This window comes from Leptodactylus fuscus, chromosome 5 (genome assembly GCF_031893055.1).
Source record: "Leptodactylus fuscus isolate aLepFus1 chromosome 5, aLepFus1.hap2, whole genome shotgun sequence".
NCBI classification, from domain to species: Eukaryota; Metazoa; Chordata; class Amphibia; order Anura; family Leptodactylidae; genus Leptodactylus; species Leptodactylus fuscus.
The window spans coordinates 110,177,708-110,193,729 of NC_134269.1; the positions used below are offsets into that span (position 1 = coordinate 110,177,708).

The 16,022-nt window shown below is 39.5% G+C and overlaps 1 protein-coding gene across 3 annotated transcripts in view; it reads right to left on the minus strand.

Moving 5' to 3' along the window:
* Positions 1 to 16,022, minus strand: part of FRMD4A (FERM domain containing 4A) — a 347,533-nt gene that overhangs the window by 208,565 nt on the left and 122,946 nt on the right. For 2 of the 3 annotated variants that reach the window (XM_075273980.1, XM_075273981.1), the window contains exon 1: positions 11,574 to 12,014. The exons of the other annotated variant lie outside the window; for it this stretch is intronic. In XM_075273980.1, coding sequence (XP_075130081.1) covers positions 11,574 to 11,768 — 195 coding nt within the window. In that variant the 5' untranslated portion in view covers positions 11,769 to 12,014. Of the gene's footprint in view, positions 1 to 11,573; positions 12,015 to 16,022 lie in introns of those variants that run through there. 3 annotated transcript variants of the gene reach the window in all.

Below are 16,022 nucleotides of genomic sequence, written 5' to 3' on the forward strand. Positions count from 1 at the left end.
CATATTATCTTCACTGAAAATATAAGGATCAATCACAATGAAACTCATCATAACCAATCCTTCTTTCCCCTACATCCTCTGTTGAAGGAGATTCAGGAGGTCCCTTTACACATTAAATGGTTGTTATATTAGAGTTCCAGAAGCAAATATCACAAAATAGCAGGATCTGGCTGATAACAAAGAGCAGTAGAACAACCGCTTAAATTTAATACAATGCTGAGAGAGAGAGGCCCAAACTCCCAAATGCATTTTTTTTTTTTTGCTGAATAACTTTGTTCGAGTTATCACCTTCAGAAACTGCATGAGAAATAAATGCTTCACTAACTGAAACCCACACCATAACCCACAAAAAAGTAGAATAAATGACTAGGCAAATAGTCTGTACCAAGAGTCTACTTTAGAGGCAGAATCAGGAGACAAAAATGGATATCCAATATCCGTTCAGTTCCAAGCAGTCACACCAAAGGCAGAATTAGCAAACAAACAAATAACCAGAAACAAGCCAAGAGTCAGAACAAAGTTTTCCAGTATACACAATCGGGGTTCAAAGTAGGTTACTAAATTAGCAGGCACCTGATTCAGGAGGAAAGGGTTTTATATGCCACCTCTGTTGCTAATTAGACAAGCTCAGGAAACTTCTGATATAAAAGAATTAAGATTAAAAGAGTAGCAGCTGAGTCCTGATAATGGTTGGCTGGTCTGCCAAAATTGCCTGATTGGCTGACATTAATATAATGTGTATGGCCAGATTAAATCTGCCTTGAATTATATAATGAAGTAGTCAAGATTCTGGAAATAAATGTATGAAACATTTTGCATGCAGTCAGGTATTATCATTGCATGGACAGAACATATAATCAAAATATTTTTGGAGGAAATCAACAAATAAAAACATAGACCATATAGGCAAATTTGTTGCACCAAATGGGGTTGTCTTTGGCTGGACATGTATGGCCCATTATAGAATCATATCTTGGGCCATTGTGATCTGGTAACCGTGTGCAGGTTCACACTGCCTATTGGAAAGGGAGATAGGACACCTGCAAACTTGGGCCCTTATTGTCCATGGATCTCATAATAGTTGCAGACAATCCCTCACAGTAAGAAAAATGGCAATTGAGTTTAAACATAAAATGTCCCTCCAACAGTCATCATGCACCCATGTTTCACTGTATTCCTTCTCCAGTTCCACATGTCCCTAAGTTCCAGGTTAACCACTGTATGTTACAACCATTGCATGTTGAAACCATAACTCTATGGTAAATATACTGTATAACTGGTTATGAAGTCCCCAAAAAGACGCACTGGCTGGATCTTCAAGGCAATGGTGTGTACCAGATACATGCCTACAGTATAGACCCTGAAACTTGGGCACTTGGAACTGGAGCAGGAATACAGAGAAACATTGCTGCAACTGGAACTGTCCCTGGAACCTTTAGAAGTTTAATACACAGAGTAACCCAGGGCCATCACTAGTTGGGGGAACCACTTGTAAATGAGGACAAGAGAAGGAAGCCTGGTGCTGCTTTACCACTACCTCTTCTATTCATAGTTTTATACTGTAATAAATAGCTAAGAGGGATAATAGGAGGCCTGAATCTCACTCCTAATAGAGAATAATCACTGTAATGCTTGGATTGGTTTCAGGCACAGTCTTTTTCTGGTTATCTGAAAAATTCCACTAAATTCAATTACTATAATTGTTTTAGTAACAAATAAAGCCTCAGTGAACTTAAATAGTGGACTTATTATATGGATAGCATCTGCATTTCCAACCCAAGCCAAAAAAAAGTTCTAAAAATAGACTTTTCTTTTTACTATTTTCTTTTAAAAATGACTGGTTAGCTGAAGCTTTTGCATAAAAACAAATGACAGAAGCCCTTTCTTGCAGCAGCTGCAGTATTTGGAACGGTGAAAAGGAGAGTAATACTCTTATCCAATAATACTGAAGTAACCCTGGAGATTCAGCGACTTACACAACGTCACACTGAGATGGAGTGAGAAAGCCAGGATTACAGGCTAAATCCAAGATCTAAATTTATGCACATCAAGGTCCTGGAATAGATTACTGGCACGAGATCGAATCTGAAGTGAACCGCAGCAATCCTCCAAGCAGTCATTAGTCAACAAACCAACCAGTATTAGTAAATGGGAAAAACTGGGACTCTTAACACTGTAAACAGTGAATCTACTAATGATCTGCCAGTTATATATACACCATGGAGTCTGCTATGTATTTTATGGCCAAAGAAAGTCAATCACTTTAATACCCGGTCATCGGCCATACTTTACTTTGTGGTAATCCACTCATTTTTTCTTCATCATAATTCAGTAAAGCTCTTGTAATCCAGAATCATCTCCATGTCACAGATAGCAGATTATTGCATTTTCCAGAACAGAATGAAATAAAAATCCTAAAAGAATGAACTTGTGTGAGTAGATGTCCATCATAAAATACATCCAGGAATTAGAAGGCAAAATGTCAGCTTCCATTTATATATTGCTTCTATCCTGCTACTCATATACTCTACTATGTTCATTACCTGACACTTGGACAACTGCCTCTGTGACTACTCTTCGCTTCCATATTATAATTTCATTTTCATCAGGTTTTCAGGAACATCAGATACTTTAATTATCTCACATTTTACCAGAGAGGCCACTTAAGCCTGGCTACCAATGCCCACTTTGCTGGCCAAGATCAAAGATACATAAAATGAGTGCATACATGAAAGTACGGTACTCATTATACAGACGACTTCTAGCAGCCCCCACTACTTATACATGTTGTTAGGAGGAACTGCACCTTCCGTGATTGTGCCATACTGTATAATATATTAAAGGAAAAACAGATCTAAGAACTGTAGTTAAAGAATATGTTCACGTTGTAAGACAATTTTACAGTTTACATATACAAGTCTCCATATAACTCTCCAGTGTCTATACTATAGTCCAGAGCAGCATTCATAATTCTGCAGGCTTTTGCTGACGTTTGTCTAAAAAGTGAACAGCTTTTTGGTATGAATTCACCGTTATAAAATTATTTTTAAAGTATTTATCATTCTACACCTTTGCCTTGTGATAGCTTATGGAGTCCCACAGCTTTTAGTACCATTTCTATGCTGATAACACTCACATCTACCCATCTGGTCCAGATGTTACCTCTGCTATCTCACAAGCTGGAAGATGATGAGCTATAACCTTCTTCTCCTCCTGCTTCCCAAAACTCAACAAAGATAAAAAAAAATCATAATCTTCTTTCCATGTCACTTAGCCCCAAGTACCAGTATAACCCCCACCCTACCAATAAAAGTTTGATGGCTCAACATTTTCACTTGCCTTGGGATAATCTTTGATTCGGCCCTTTCTTTCAAGCCACCTATTCAGTTCATACTACTTTCTGACATGTCCATTTCAAAAATATTTCTTGAATCTGCTTTTTTCTCAACTCCCAGTCAACAAAAATCAACACTGGCTGAGAGTTTTTGGGGAGAATGTCGTGATTGGTGCACTGTGAAAATTTTCAGCAGTGGCTATATCCCCTTTTGGTGAGACCTTGATCCTGTTTTGTGATGAAGGTACAAATATGTGCCGACCTTGCCACCTATACCCTCATGTATAGAATGACAAAAGGCCCATTCTACCAGGCCCAGGAGTTTTGGCAGCTCTTCTGGAGAGGTCGCCTCTTATTTTCAGGAGCCTCTTAAAGGGGCTCTATCATTGGGAAAAGTAATTTTTAGATAAGCACATACTTGTATAACCTTTAGAAAGGCTACTTCACACCTACCTTTTGCATGTAAATCGCCTCAGTAGTTTTTGAATAAGTCCATTTTTATTCATATGCTAATGAGCTTAGACTGTGCACCGGAAGTGTCTGTGATCACAGTCTGCTATTCTCTATGTGTATGAGAGCAGAGAGATGAGTCATCAACACAGCAGCCTCTGCTCTCACACACATAGAGAATAGAGGGTGCACAGAGACACTTCCGGAGTGCACAGTGAAGGCTAATTAGCATATGAATAAAAATGGACTTATTCAAATACTACTGAGGCAATTTACATACAAAAGGTAGGTGTGAAATAGCCTTTCTAAAGGCTGTTCAAGTATGTGCTTAGCTAAAAATGACTTTTCTCAATGATAGAGCCCCTTTAAGTATTCCAAGTGCCTGCTCTCTTCAATTTCCCCTACGCTACTACATGTTCAGCTGAAGGTGTATGGGCACTTTAAGACATACTGCATCTATGACATTCTACTATTATCCCAAGAGTCTGAGACTGGATATAACATAAATGGATGAAGACAATTTTTCTATGTAATAGGACTCTAATAAATGCTATACTTTGAATTACGTAATTGTTTTGGTAGGAAGGTAGAGAAAGTTACATTAAGTGAATATAAGACAATCATCCTCCAAATAAAAGGGAGGGGAGTCCTGTTGATCATAAATGCATTACTCTCTACTGATTCATGAGCCAATCTAAGTGAATGGGTCTATGGGATAATGATTTCTATTTTTGTCACACATTTGGCAAGGAGATGCCATGGCCTGCAGCTGCAAAATGTTCCCACGAAACTGTTATTATGATTTATATTTTCTTAAGTTTGCAGTGCAGCGCTTAGTTTTGGGATTAAAACACATAAAGAAGCCTAGATCATAGCTATTTTCAAAGGGGTACACAATAAGACACAATAAAGAGTAATGTGTACTTGTATAATCTGCACAAAGAAGCAGCATTGATGCACACAATTTACCTGCACCTGTTCTAGCTGGATACACCCCCGTTACTGTGAAGGCATTTACCTTCTATCAATTAAAACATTCATCTTTGTCCATGTTTACATTCTAGGCAGTGGCCTCCAACTTTCTGGTTATGAAACTCCCAGCACAGACTGTCAACATATCATGACATACTGGGGGGGTCACTGATTTGTAGTAATTGAAAAGCTGCATATTGGTCTACAGATGGTATTAAGACGTAGTGTGTTATTTGACATGTAAATTGTACAATTACAGTAGTACAAAAAATTGGGGCCGGCCTGATACAATGCTCAGCCTGAAGAACAGCGCTCACCCAGAAGATGACAGAAATTTCTTTAATAACAAATGGAAAATCATGTTTGGAGCCATCCAGGCCAGTGACTGTGCACTTGAGGAAGGACTACCATATGTCCGAAACGCGTTGTGCTGTTCCATTTGTTATTAAAGAAATTTCTGTCATCTTCTGGGTGAGCGCAGTTCTTCAGGCTGAGCATTGTATCAGGCCAGCCCCAATTTTTCGTTGTACGTTCCCGTTCGTGTAATGGTCCTGCAGCTGCTGCCCTCCACCTTATTCTACATACCCTGGACTTGCTTGCTCTCAAGGTTATTTGGGTTGTTGTGACCTCCTCACAACCCACCCAGGTGAGCAAGCACTTGTCTCTACATATAAACCACATTTTCTTCCAGTGGTAATACACGAGGATCGGCTCGGTGTTGTTTGTTTTATGCCTTCTACAATTACAGTAGTATCAGGTATAGGGGTACAGGTTTTGTGATCATAGTTTAAAATTTCAAATCCACCTATATTATGGACATTTGAAACCAGTCTATAGCGTAAGCTAGAGACCAACCAGCAAGAGCCACATAGGATGACGGCTATACTGGCCATACACATTGGATACATGCTTAGCTAACCAAGAGTTTTTGGCAGGACCAAATGTTGTGTATGTGGATATCCTGAACTTTCCTAATGCAGATGTAGGGGGAAAGAAGAATTAGATTGCTGTTAGTCAATCTGCCTGAGCCTTTTGTTCTTAGGTGAGTTAACAACAAACTCCCTTTTATCCGAATCATATATGCACTTGGCCAAGGTGAGCGTGCATGTATATGGGGATGTCAGGTGGAATGGCTGTCAACCAAAAAAATGTGTACCTGTAAGCTAATGCAAGTAACCAACCATTGGGGGAGCATATTAGTAAACATGTTAGATAGCTTAAAGAGGATGTTTCCCCACCTCCACCAATTTCGATACTGCATCCTTCTATAGGCACTGCTCCACGGGTGCAGTTTGATCTTTTTCTCTATCTCCCACCATTCCTGAGCAATCAATACAGTTATGTTCAGCTCCCAATATGCTAATAAGACTCTCTTCAGTTATGTGGGTGGTTCTGAATATCTGGTCCAGGACCACCCTTCTATCAATACTGAGTCTAATTATCAAACTGGGTGATGAAACTAATAACCCCTATTGCTCAGGAATGGATGGGACAAAAGAAAAAAAATTCTAACTGTTGAAATCAATGGCGTGGCACTTCTAGAATCTTACAAAGAGTCAGAGATGGTGGAGGTGGTGAAAGTATATTATTCACTAGATGAGTATACTATTCACTGTGCTAAACTAGAGAAGAGCAACAAAAGTAGTAACTTTCTGAATAAGTGATCCTTATTTTCTTACTTGTATATGAAGGTCAGATTGATCTCAGGCCGTTACAATACATGGCACATAAAGAATTTGTTATACATTATGTTAGCTGTGAAAGACTTATTTCAGAATAGATCTACAGATAACAAGGCAGATACAGTATGTAATAATATGTGATGTGCTGCAAGGCCATGGAAATTGTATCTCAGCTGGAGCACAGGCAGAAATATAGAGAACTGCATGAATATAATGGTAAAGGAACCTACACATATGTCTGTGAAGATCGATTTGTTCAGCTTTTAATGTATTTCTCTCAGCAACAAATTATATATCTTCAGGTAATGCTTAGGAATATGTTGCGTCCAGCTGGGAGGCTTCGTGAGGTAATTTCAGATAACTGAATTGATGCTGGGGTTCTGTGGCTTTATACCATATCATCAATGGATGGCGATGGGGAAGGATGATGTCTTTAGAAGGAGAAATGTGAAAAGCGAAGGCTGCGAATGAATAGGACATGACAATGACGACTGCCTTCCATCAGCAGCATACACAATGATCCTCCTCCTCGTTCTAGTCTATGTGTAATAAAACAGCCAGCCGGTCACGTGTTTTCTATTTCAGCTAGGTCATTGTCTGTTCAGTCTACAGCAATTCCGACAGTTTGTGACCTATTTTTCAGATTCAGGAGAGGGATTAATATAAAGCCTGTATTAGAATTTGGTATGTGACATTAGAGTCTTGTCTGTTTCCCATACTATAGGAGACATAGACATGGATAATGAACCGGATATACTGTACTAGCTCATTCAAGATTTACTTTATGAATATTTAAAGAAGCATGGGGGGGGGGGGGTGAAGGTGATAATATGTTATGCCTAGTGAAGGGCCTGATAGTGAGGGGCGTATGGCACGGGGATCTATCTATCTATCTATCTATCTATCTATCTATCTATCTATCTATCTAGGGCATGCAGGCCTACTTGGGCTAGTTTGTCCTTTCTTTTTCACAAATTTTTCAGCACATTTGGACACAGGAGACCAAATCCTTATAGCCCTTACCAAAGGGAAGAACGGTCTGACTAACCCAAGCAGTCTCAGGTATTGCCCCAATGTGATGAACCTCCTCAGCTTCTTCTATAAATGTGCCATTGAGCAAGCAGTAAACATGTAGTAATCCTGCTCTGCTGACTCCTATGCTCCTGTCATTCTCCTGAATCCATGCTGCTCACTGAACTTACTGTCCTTGGGAGAGAGATTGCATATAGGGCTGACTAGACAACTCGTCTACATCTGCAGTAAATATGTCAAGTCTCAGCATACACTTCCAGGACAAGTTTTTAAGAAGTAGTGGGTTGGCAAAAATGGGTACTGAGAATCTTCATTTTACTAGGACTTTCCCAAACTGTGGGTCGTGACCCCATGGGGGTTGAGTAAACACCTTTGGGGAGCGTTGAGAAATTTTTCCATACTTCACAACTGCAAACTGTCAGCAATACCAATTGATGGTATTTTGCAGTCCTGCAAAAAGATCTCTGATGATGTTACAGTCATGTTACCAGTCACATGCAGGGGCAGAACTTGTACAATAGCTTTGTGTGTTAAAGGGAGTCTATCATTTGAAAAAAATATTTTTAGTGTGTGCTACACAAGCGTACTGCGCCAATATGCTTGTATAGCAGACCATCGGAAAATGGCCGCCTGCAAATGTGCATTTGGCTCTGCCCAAACCCAAAGTGGCAGAGCCAAATGCGCACGTGTGAGGTTTGAAATATGTACAGTGCTACGCCTGATGCCTGTGAAAGGCAGAAGATCTGGAGAAGAGGAGGGGGACAGTGATCACAAGCCTTAAACGGGGCGGTGGAGAGTTATGACATGGGGGTCCTCAGAGCACTAGGGGAAGGCCCCCCGGTGCTCTGTGATCCTAATTTGCATAAGAAAAGAAATTGAATTTTGCAGAAATGGCAGGGAGAAGCAAAGAATGAAAGGTAGGAGTAGAACAGCCTTTTTAAAGGCTATTCTAACATGCCACTACTTAAAAATGTGTTTTTCGAATTATAGACTCCCTTTAAAACCTAATTGGGCTGCATATCCATGAAGATTATGTAGGTAGCAGTGCTGAGTGTGTGTGTGGGGTAATGTGGACATAGCAGAGCTGAGTTTGGGCAGGGAAACTTTAGATGTAGCAGAGCTATGTGCATGGAAGGAAGTGTGGATGTACCAGAGCTTAGTATGTGGGGAAACTTAAAAGCAGCAAAGCTGAGTATATGGAGAGAGCAGGCTCTAATTCAGGAGGAAACATGAAAGTAACAGAATTGTGGGTGTAGGTGAAGCACAGAAGTAGCAGAGCTGTGTGTGCAGCAAGGAAAACATGTGGACAGTAGTGTTTTGTGTGGAGGAGGGAAACAGAGAAATGGTGTGCCTAGATGTGGGTGTAGGGAACATAGTGACAGCTGACCTGTGTATATAGGGAATGTGGAGGTAACAGGGCTATGTTTGGGGAGAACATAGAGGTAGCAGAGCCATGTCTATAGATCAGTCATGTGTAAAAGAAGAATAAGAAGACAGATGTTGTTTTCAGATGAAAAGCAGAACAGAGGGTGCATATAGCTGACTTTTTGTTCAAATGGGACTAAGTACAGTAGTGGGGGTCCGAACAAAAGTCTCACTCAAAATGGGGTTTCACTTTGAGAAAGCTTGGGAACCGCTTTCAATAACAGGACCTACAGGACATACTGGTTCCTGGAATACTAAAGCATACAACTGTGGTGGTCCAAAGGTAGCAGCTACACTCAGGCCCCGATGCCTGAAGGCATCATTGTAAATTGGGGGCCCTATACACAGAATATAGCCATTAGAGTTAATTCCTATGAGGATCTGCTGGCGCATTCTAAGCTAGCCTTACTTTGGACTTTCATATGGACTTGGCTCCATGACTACTGCAATAATCACCCGTTTCGAAAATTCTTTATCGTCAGCCACAGGAGCATAATGATGTGGTTGGGCTATAATTCTGAGCAATAAGACCTGGCTCTCTTCAGTACAAAGTTGTTCTCAGTCTTACAACACATACACATGGCCAAGCTATGGATTGGATTGGTAATAGGTTGCCTATAGTCTGATACAGTATGGAATCCATGAGCAAAAAAAAAATAAAAAATCCTGTTTATGGTACTGCATGTAACACATGTATTTACATGAAAAAAACCATTGTTACTAGAAGACCATATGATGCATATATTAGAGCATATGAGAACCCTTCACTAAAACCCTACTTTCCACCTAAGAAAAGAGCTGATACAGACAAAAGTTCTCCTTCTAGACAGCATGTCACCTCAATGCACTAAACACATGGGTAATGCTTCAGAAGTGAGTACCTATCCCGACTGGTCACTTTTCTAGATGATTACAATGATCGGCACATCATCAAAAGACCATGACTGTGACCAGGGGGTGCCCAAACCAAATAGACATCAATGAGTAAACAGTGTGGATCCTACCCTTGGAACTTCTACAAAGCAGCAGAACAAACTGGTACTGGCACCTGCTGCAGTGACCTTACAGTCCTTTACTGTACCCACACATTCCTTTGTGGCCGTGCATTGATGGTCTATTCCATACACAGGCCATCAACATTATGTCCTGGAATACCCCTTCAAGCAATTCTTAAATACAAGTACTGTAGCCACATCAAGTGGGCACAACAACGTGAATACATATATGAGCAATATCTAGTTTAATAATAATTAAATCTATAGCCCTGAATTTTTTGTTGTCTGTTACAGGTGTCACATTACAAGACCACATCAAACAGTTACAACTGGGAGATGTAGTTTCTTTGTTATATTGCAAGAGAATAAGGAGAGACATAGAACATTGCATGTATCTTCTGGCAATCCTTACATCTCTTTTATGTAATACAATATGGGAATGCCAGCATTAGTAACATTAAACCTCAAACTGGGTCTGGTATACACAATGAGAATCTGATATCAAAAGAAAGTGGATGAAAGTCAGAGGCAGTTTATTTATCAACTATCGCTGCCAGCAATGCTATTCTAGAGAAATAAAAAAGCATAAAACACATGAAAACACACGTTGCTTATAAAAGGGAAAATCGCACCATGCTTCAGTTCCATTTCATATCATAGTACTATGGTCTTCTTTTATATTTCTGCATAAAATATGTGACTTCACATCTCATGCATGTCTGGTATAACATTCCTTATACACAAATCATTTACCAAGGTATCAAATTTGCATTATCTGTATGTTATCTGCTTTTACACAAAACTGCATATAGCTTTATATCACCTAGAGATGATGCATATACCTTTATATCACCTAGAGATGATGCATATAGAATTATATTACCTAGAGATGATGTATATAGAGTTATATCACCCAGAGATGATACATATAGAGTTATATCACCCAGAGATGATGCATATAGAATTATATTACCTAGAGATGATGTATATAGTTATATCACCTAGAGATGATGTATTATAGAGTTATATCACCTAGAGATGATGCATATAGTGTTATGCTACCTAGAGATTATGCCTATAGAATTATATTACCTAGAGATGATGTACATAGAGTTATATCACCTAGAGATGATGTATATAGTTATATCACCCATAGATGATACACACACAATGCAACTTTAATATCTAATATTGGCCTTTGCTATATGCAGATGACAAGCTCACTTTGCACATGTGCTTACTACATTTCTCTTTTGGAGATCAGTATTTCTAATATATTTTAGAACACATAAATACGCACTTATTCTTTTCATCAATATCACCATCTTCCTAGTCTATGAGAGTATAAAAGCTATATCCTATCAACCACAAGAACACATCCAACAAACCTTTTACAAAGACTGTAAAATAAATCGCTATAACTTCAGCTTCTAAATAATATACACAGCTGAAACAATGTTTGCAAGCTGGAAATATTCATTCGAGAAGTTTTCAATTTCGGAAAAAAGAATCTGTAAACTAATAAAGTTTTCTTTTTCTCTTAATATTTCATTTAGAAGGCATATTATTCTATATTACTTGCACAATAAAGTTAGAATTTAGGCTAGCTGCTCAGGCAGCTAAGGGGTTAATGTCACTCTTCTACATGCGCCTATTGCTGCTAGTGCACATAAGTTTACTCACCCTTTCTCCGCTTCTCCTTCTCAGTGATCCATATGGTATTTTGAACAAAAGTCTGCGGGCCCTGCCCGGAGTCACAGCTGTCTGTAGCACCATCCCTGTATGGGAGCCTGAGTTGGGTTGTTCGCAGGGGCTTTGCACAAAGGCTGGAGAAGCCCTTCCTGTGCAAAAGCTTGTAGACTCCTCCAGATTTCTCATATATCAAATGACTGAGCTGGTTTTACTTTAGAGACCTTTTCTGAATCAAGATGTGGCTTGTCTGGAGGGTGGGAGGGGGAATAAAAACACAGTGCCTAAAAGCATGTTTTAAGTAGCAAATCTCTGACTTCCTCCAGTTCTCCCTGCATACTTTGCACTGCAGGACTGCTTGGGATGGAGTAATGCTTCCAGGGAGCGTGATCCAAAAATGTCAAAGTCACTTCTTCCAGCTACAGATGGTAACCAGGTCACTTGTCTAATCAGAGCTCTAACAGACTTATTATACATCTGTCATGTGATTGTGTGTCCCACACTCCATTGGCTTTCTGGATACAGTAAATCACATGACCCTCTGAAAAGAATATCTTTCGTATCACCATCTGGTGCTGTGATTAATGTTAAATCCGACATACAGCTTTTCCTTAGTATGGGATGTGAACCATGAAAAAAACCTCAACTATATATAGAAACACTACATTATAGAAAACCAAATAGGAATGTTACAAAACCAAGCTTGTATCACTGTAGTTTAAGGAAGAAAGACATATTTATTCTGTGTGTTATATTTTACTTATCCTATATTTATTAGCCTTTATTATTGTTTACTTATCGTGCTGTCATATCACGCAGCAATGCATTTACACATTACATCCTTGCATTTAATGGGTAGGTGAAAAAAGATTTTTGTTTATCCGGTAAATTGATATTTATAGAGCTCATGGCAGTGGCATAACTAAAGTTTTTTGTCCGGGGCCCCCTACCTCATCCCTACAGTGAATTCTTGATAATGATGGTTACAGATACTATGGAGTTTAAGGGAATCTGTGGGTCTCCTTGGGTTATGGGCCAGATGGAAGCTGCAATCTCAATAGTGATGCCAGTGCTTCTGGGCCCCTTAAGGCTCCTGGGCCCCAGTGCATCCTCTACACCCCCTCAAGTTATGCCCCTCTGTAGGGGACTTCCAGCTGAGACTTCAACTTGTAGTTAAAAATACACTTCAAGTCCCCTTAAAGGGCCCACTCACACGGAGTAAACGCACGTATATTTTGGCAAAATACATGTGTAAAAAATACACGTGTAAAAATAAGACTCCCATTGACTTCAATGACATTTTTTTACGCGTGTAAAAAAAACACGTCAAAATACACGTGTAAAATGTCATTGAAGTCAATGGGAGTCTTATTTTTACACGTGTATTTTGCCAAAATACACGTGCGTTTACTCCGTTTGAACGGGCCCTAATTCAACAGGCGAGGTGGCCATAACAAGACACAAAATGAACTGAAAGGTGCTTATATATGTAAATAGCTGAGTAATCTTATATGACCACTTCCCCATTCAGCTTACCAAAGGTATGGAAACCCAAATGTGACACCTGTGCCTTTCAGATATTTAAGGTATTGCCTTTGCATATGCCATAAATGTATGGAATCCTTCTTTTCCACATATAAATGTATTTCCATCTCAAACAAACAAGAGTGAAATCCATGAGTAAGGGCTCGTTTACACAGGGCAAGAGGGGGCGGATTTTGGCGCTGAATCCTTTTCAAAATCCGCCCCTTCACAATAGAGGTCTATGCAGACCGCTAGTATTCCTTTTTCCGCTAGCATTTTGTTCCCACTAGCGGAAAAAAGAAGTGAGCTGTCCTTTCCTCAGGTGGATTCCGCGGCTAGGCCCATTCATTTGGGCCTACTCCGGAGCGGGAAGCCGCGACTGTGGAAGCCACGACTGTCGCGGCAGGTGCATTTTGGTCCTATTCTTACGCAGCATCCCGCGTTAAAATCAGGACCAAAATACGACATCCTGTGCCCCGTGTGAACAAGACCTTAAGAAAGGAAAGGCATATAAGGTTGAAATCCATGGAGTTAAGAAAGGAAAGGCATGTAAACATAAACAGAAAAAATATGGAGTTTTATTTTTCCTAATTTAGATACTATATGTGCATACTATGTAAGAAAAAGGGAAATGTGTATACAATACTCTAAATGATTACTGTTGTTTCAACATACAACACGATAGAAGTTTATGGAGAGTGGATGAGTGAGAAGAAGCTAAGTGAAAGAGGAAAGACAGGCACATGCAGAGCCTTCTAGCGATAAATTGGAAGTTCTCGCCCCAAGTGCTTTATTCCTATCAATACAGGTCAGCAATTTCCTATAATTTCCTTTATGGTCCTGCTGCTACTCTTGAGAGAGAGACTTAGGTGAGAGGATTCTCCACTACCTTCTGTGAGCTATCTATAGCAGACATCATAGCAGCCAGCCTCTTTGTACCAGCCCAGGAGACCTGAACCGAAAACTTGATATAGAGCCTGCAGAGCAGGAACTACTAAACATGAAGAATTTATGTCAAAGGCTATGTCAAATTAAACTAAAGGTTAGAAATAGTTTTATGCACACACTGCAGTAGAGATTTATACAAAGTTCATTGAAAGGATGGGTGAGTATTAACCAAAGAGAAAAGTTGCCTCCAAACTTTTTGTTCTGAGCATTTTTCTATAGAAGGATATACAAACTATTGGAAGCTGCATTATATATGAATTGTTTGCCCAGTGGTATAAGGCAGCTTTCACACTGGTCAGTGTTTGATGATTTTGATAAGTGAATGTGAGCTGAAAGCAGGAATGGATATTACATAAAGATCATGTACAGTATAGAAATTTCCACCTGTTCTGTGTTTTCAACCCACTTGTATTGTGTAGTAAGTATCTCCCAGTCTATCCTATGGAATAAAACTAAAACAACTAGTCAGGACACAACGTTGCAGAATAGTCACTCTTGTAGACCTGGCAGAAAGCTGAACTCTTCTAACTAACAACAGATGATGGGAATCAATATCACTGCAGAAATGGCTTCAGAAACCCGGAGCGCCCTACTTTGCAATTTAGTAATTCATGAGTGCTGGGAAAGAAAAGTTACTCTCTGCATCTTTACTTTGTAAGTCCTTTTCTTTACTACATTAAAGTTAAACATGTCCTCAATTATCACACTGAGAGTACTTGCATTTTTGGCCTTCTGGTTCTATGCTTCATATCCTGTTCCCACAAGCATGTTTTACATAGGAAACTGATGTCTCTTGAGACCCAAGAGCTCTGTTTTAAGAATACATTTTGGAGGAAACTATCACATTTCATCTTAAAGCTTGCTAGAAGAAACCATGCAATGCTACAAGACATTGATAAAATTCATGTTTACTGTGAGTCACACCGTTTATAGCCATGCAAAATTCCCGCATCTGGCAATGAAATAGTTAAAGTCGCATTAGTCTGATGTGAGAAACTGTTTGAATAAAACAATCATTCCTTGTTCATAAGTGGTTCCATATGTCTGGAGACCCCTCCTCCCAAAAAGGCAGGGAACCTTGTAAGCTTTTTTTCTTTTTAATATAGCTTACAAAGCTCCTTTATGAAGATATGGTTTCTTGTTACATTTTTGGACTGTACAGATATCTGAAGAGCATTTTCTTCAGATACTCTTTTACAATGAAATGTGTAGATATAGTGGTTTGTGGACACAAAGAGAAAGAGGCCACACACTATGCAGCAGCTTATAGAAAGGAGGACAATATGACTGTATGATTCTTTTTCCATTCAACCACAAAGACTTGTATAAAATGAATTAGAAAAGTCAAGGGCGGATGAAAAGCACAAAGATCAATCCTACTGAATCAAGATCTCTATAACCACCTAATAACACTGGTAGGTAACGGGGGATTTATCTATAGTATTGTACGGTGAATACATTTACAAGCTGGTGAGAAAAATTGCACCAAATTTATCAGTCTAGTCAATGTGATATGATCAATTTGGCACAATACAATAAGGATTTTAGACTTACTTCTCTTTCTTATGAAATTTTATGGCTGGTTTACATGCCCACTTTATCTGGTATTTGTATAATTGTGTGGAAAAAGTGGCACAGCTAGGGATGAGAAAGGCTAGTATCCTTAAGTGGTTTCAGAATTTATTCACATCAGTCAGCATAATAGTTGCTTTATGGTCAATCAGCGGCTTAGCTATAGGGGTCACAGCATGGCACCCGTGCCAAGCCCCATAGGCCCCATCGCTAGCCTACCACTGCTCCATTGAATTGAATACATTTTTCTCTCCCTCTATAGCACTGATGCAGTGCACGGCACTGTGTGTTTCTGCTATTCTCCTTCCAGCTTCCTATCTCTTGCTCTCAGAATCAGTGGTACCATAAAGCAATCAACAGAGGATTCGAGAAGATAATAGATAAGGCACATGCTAACGT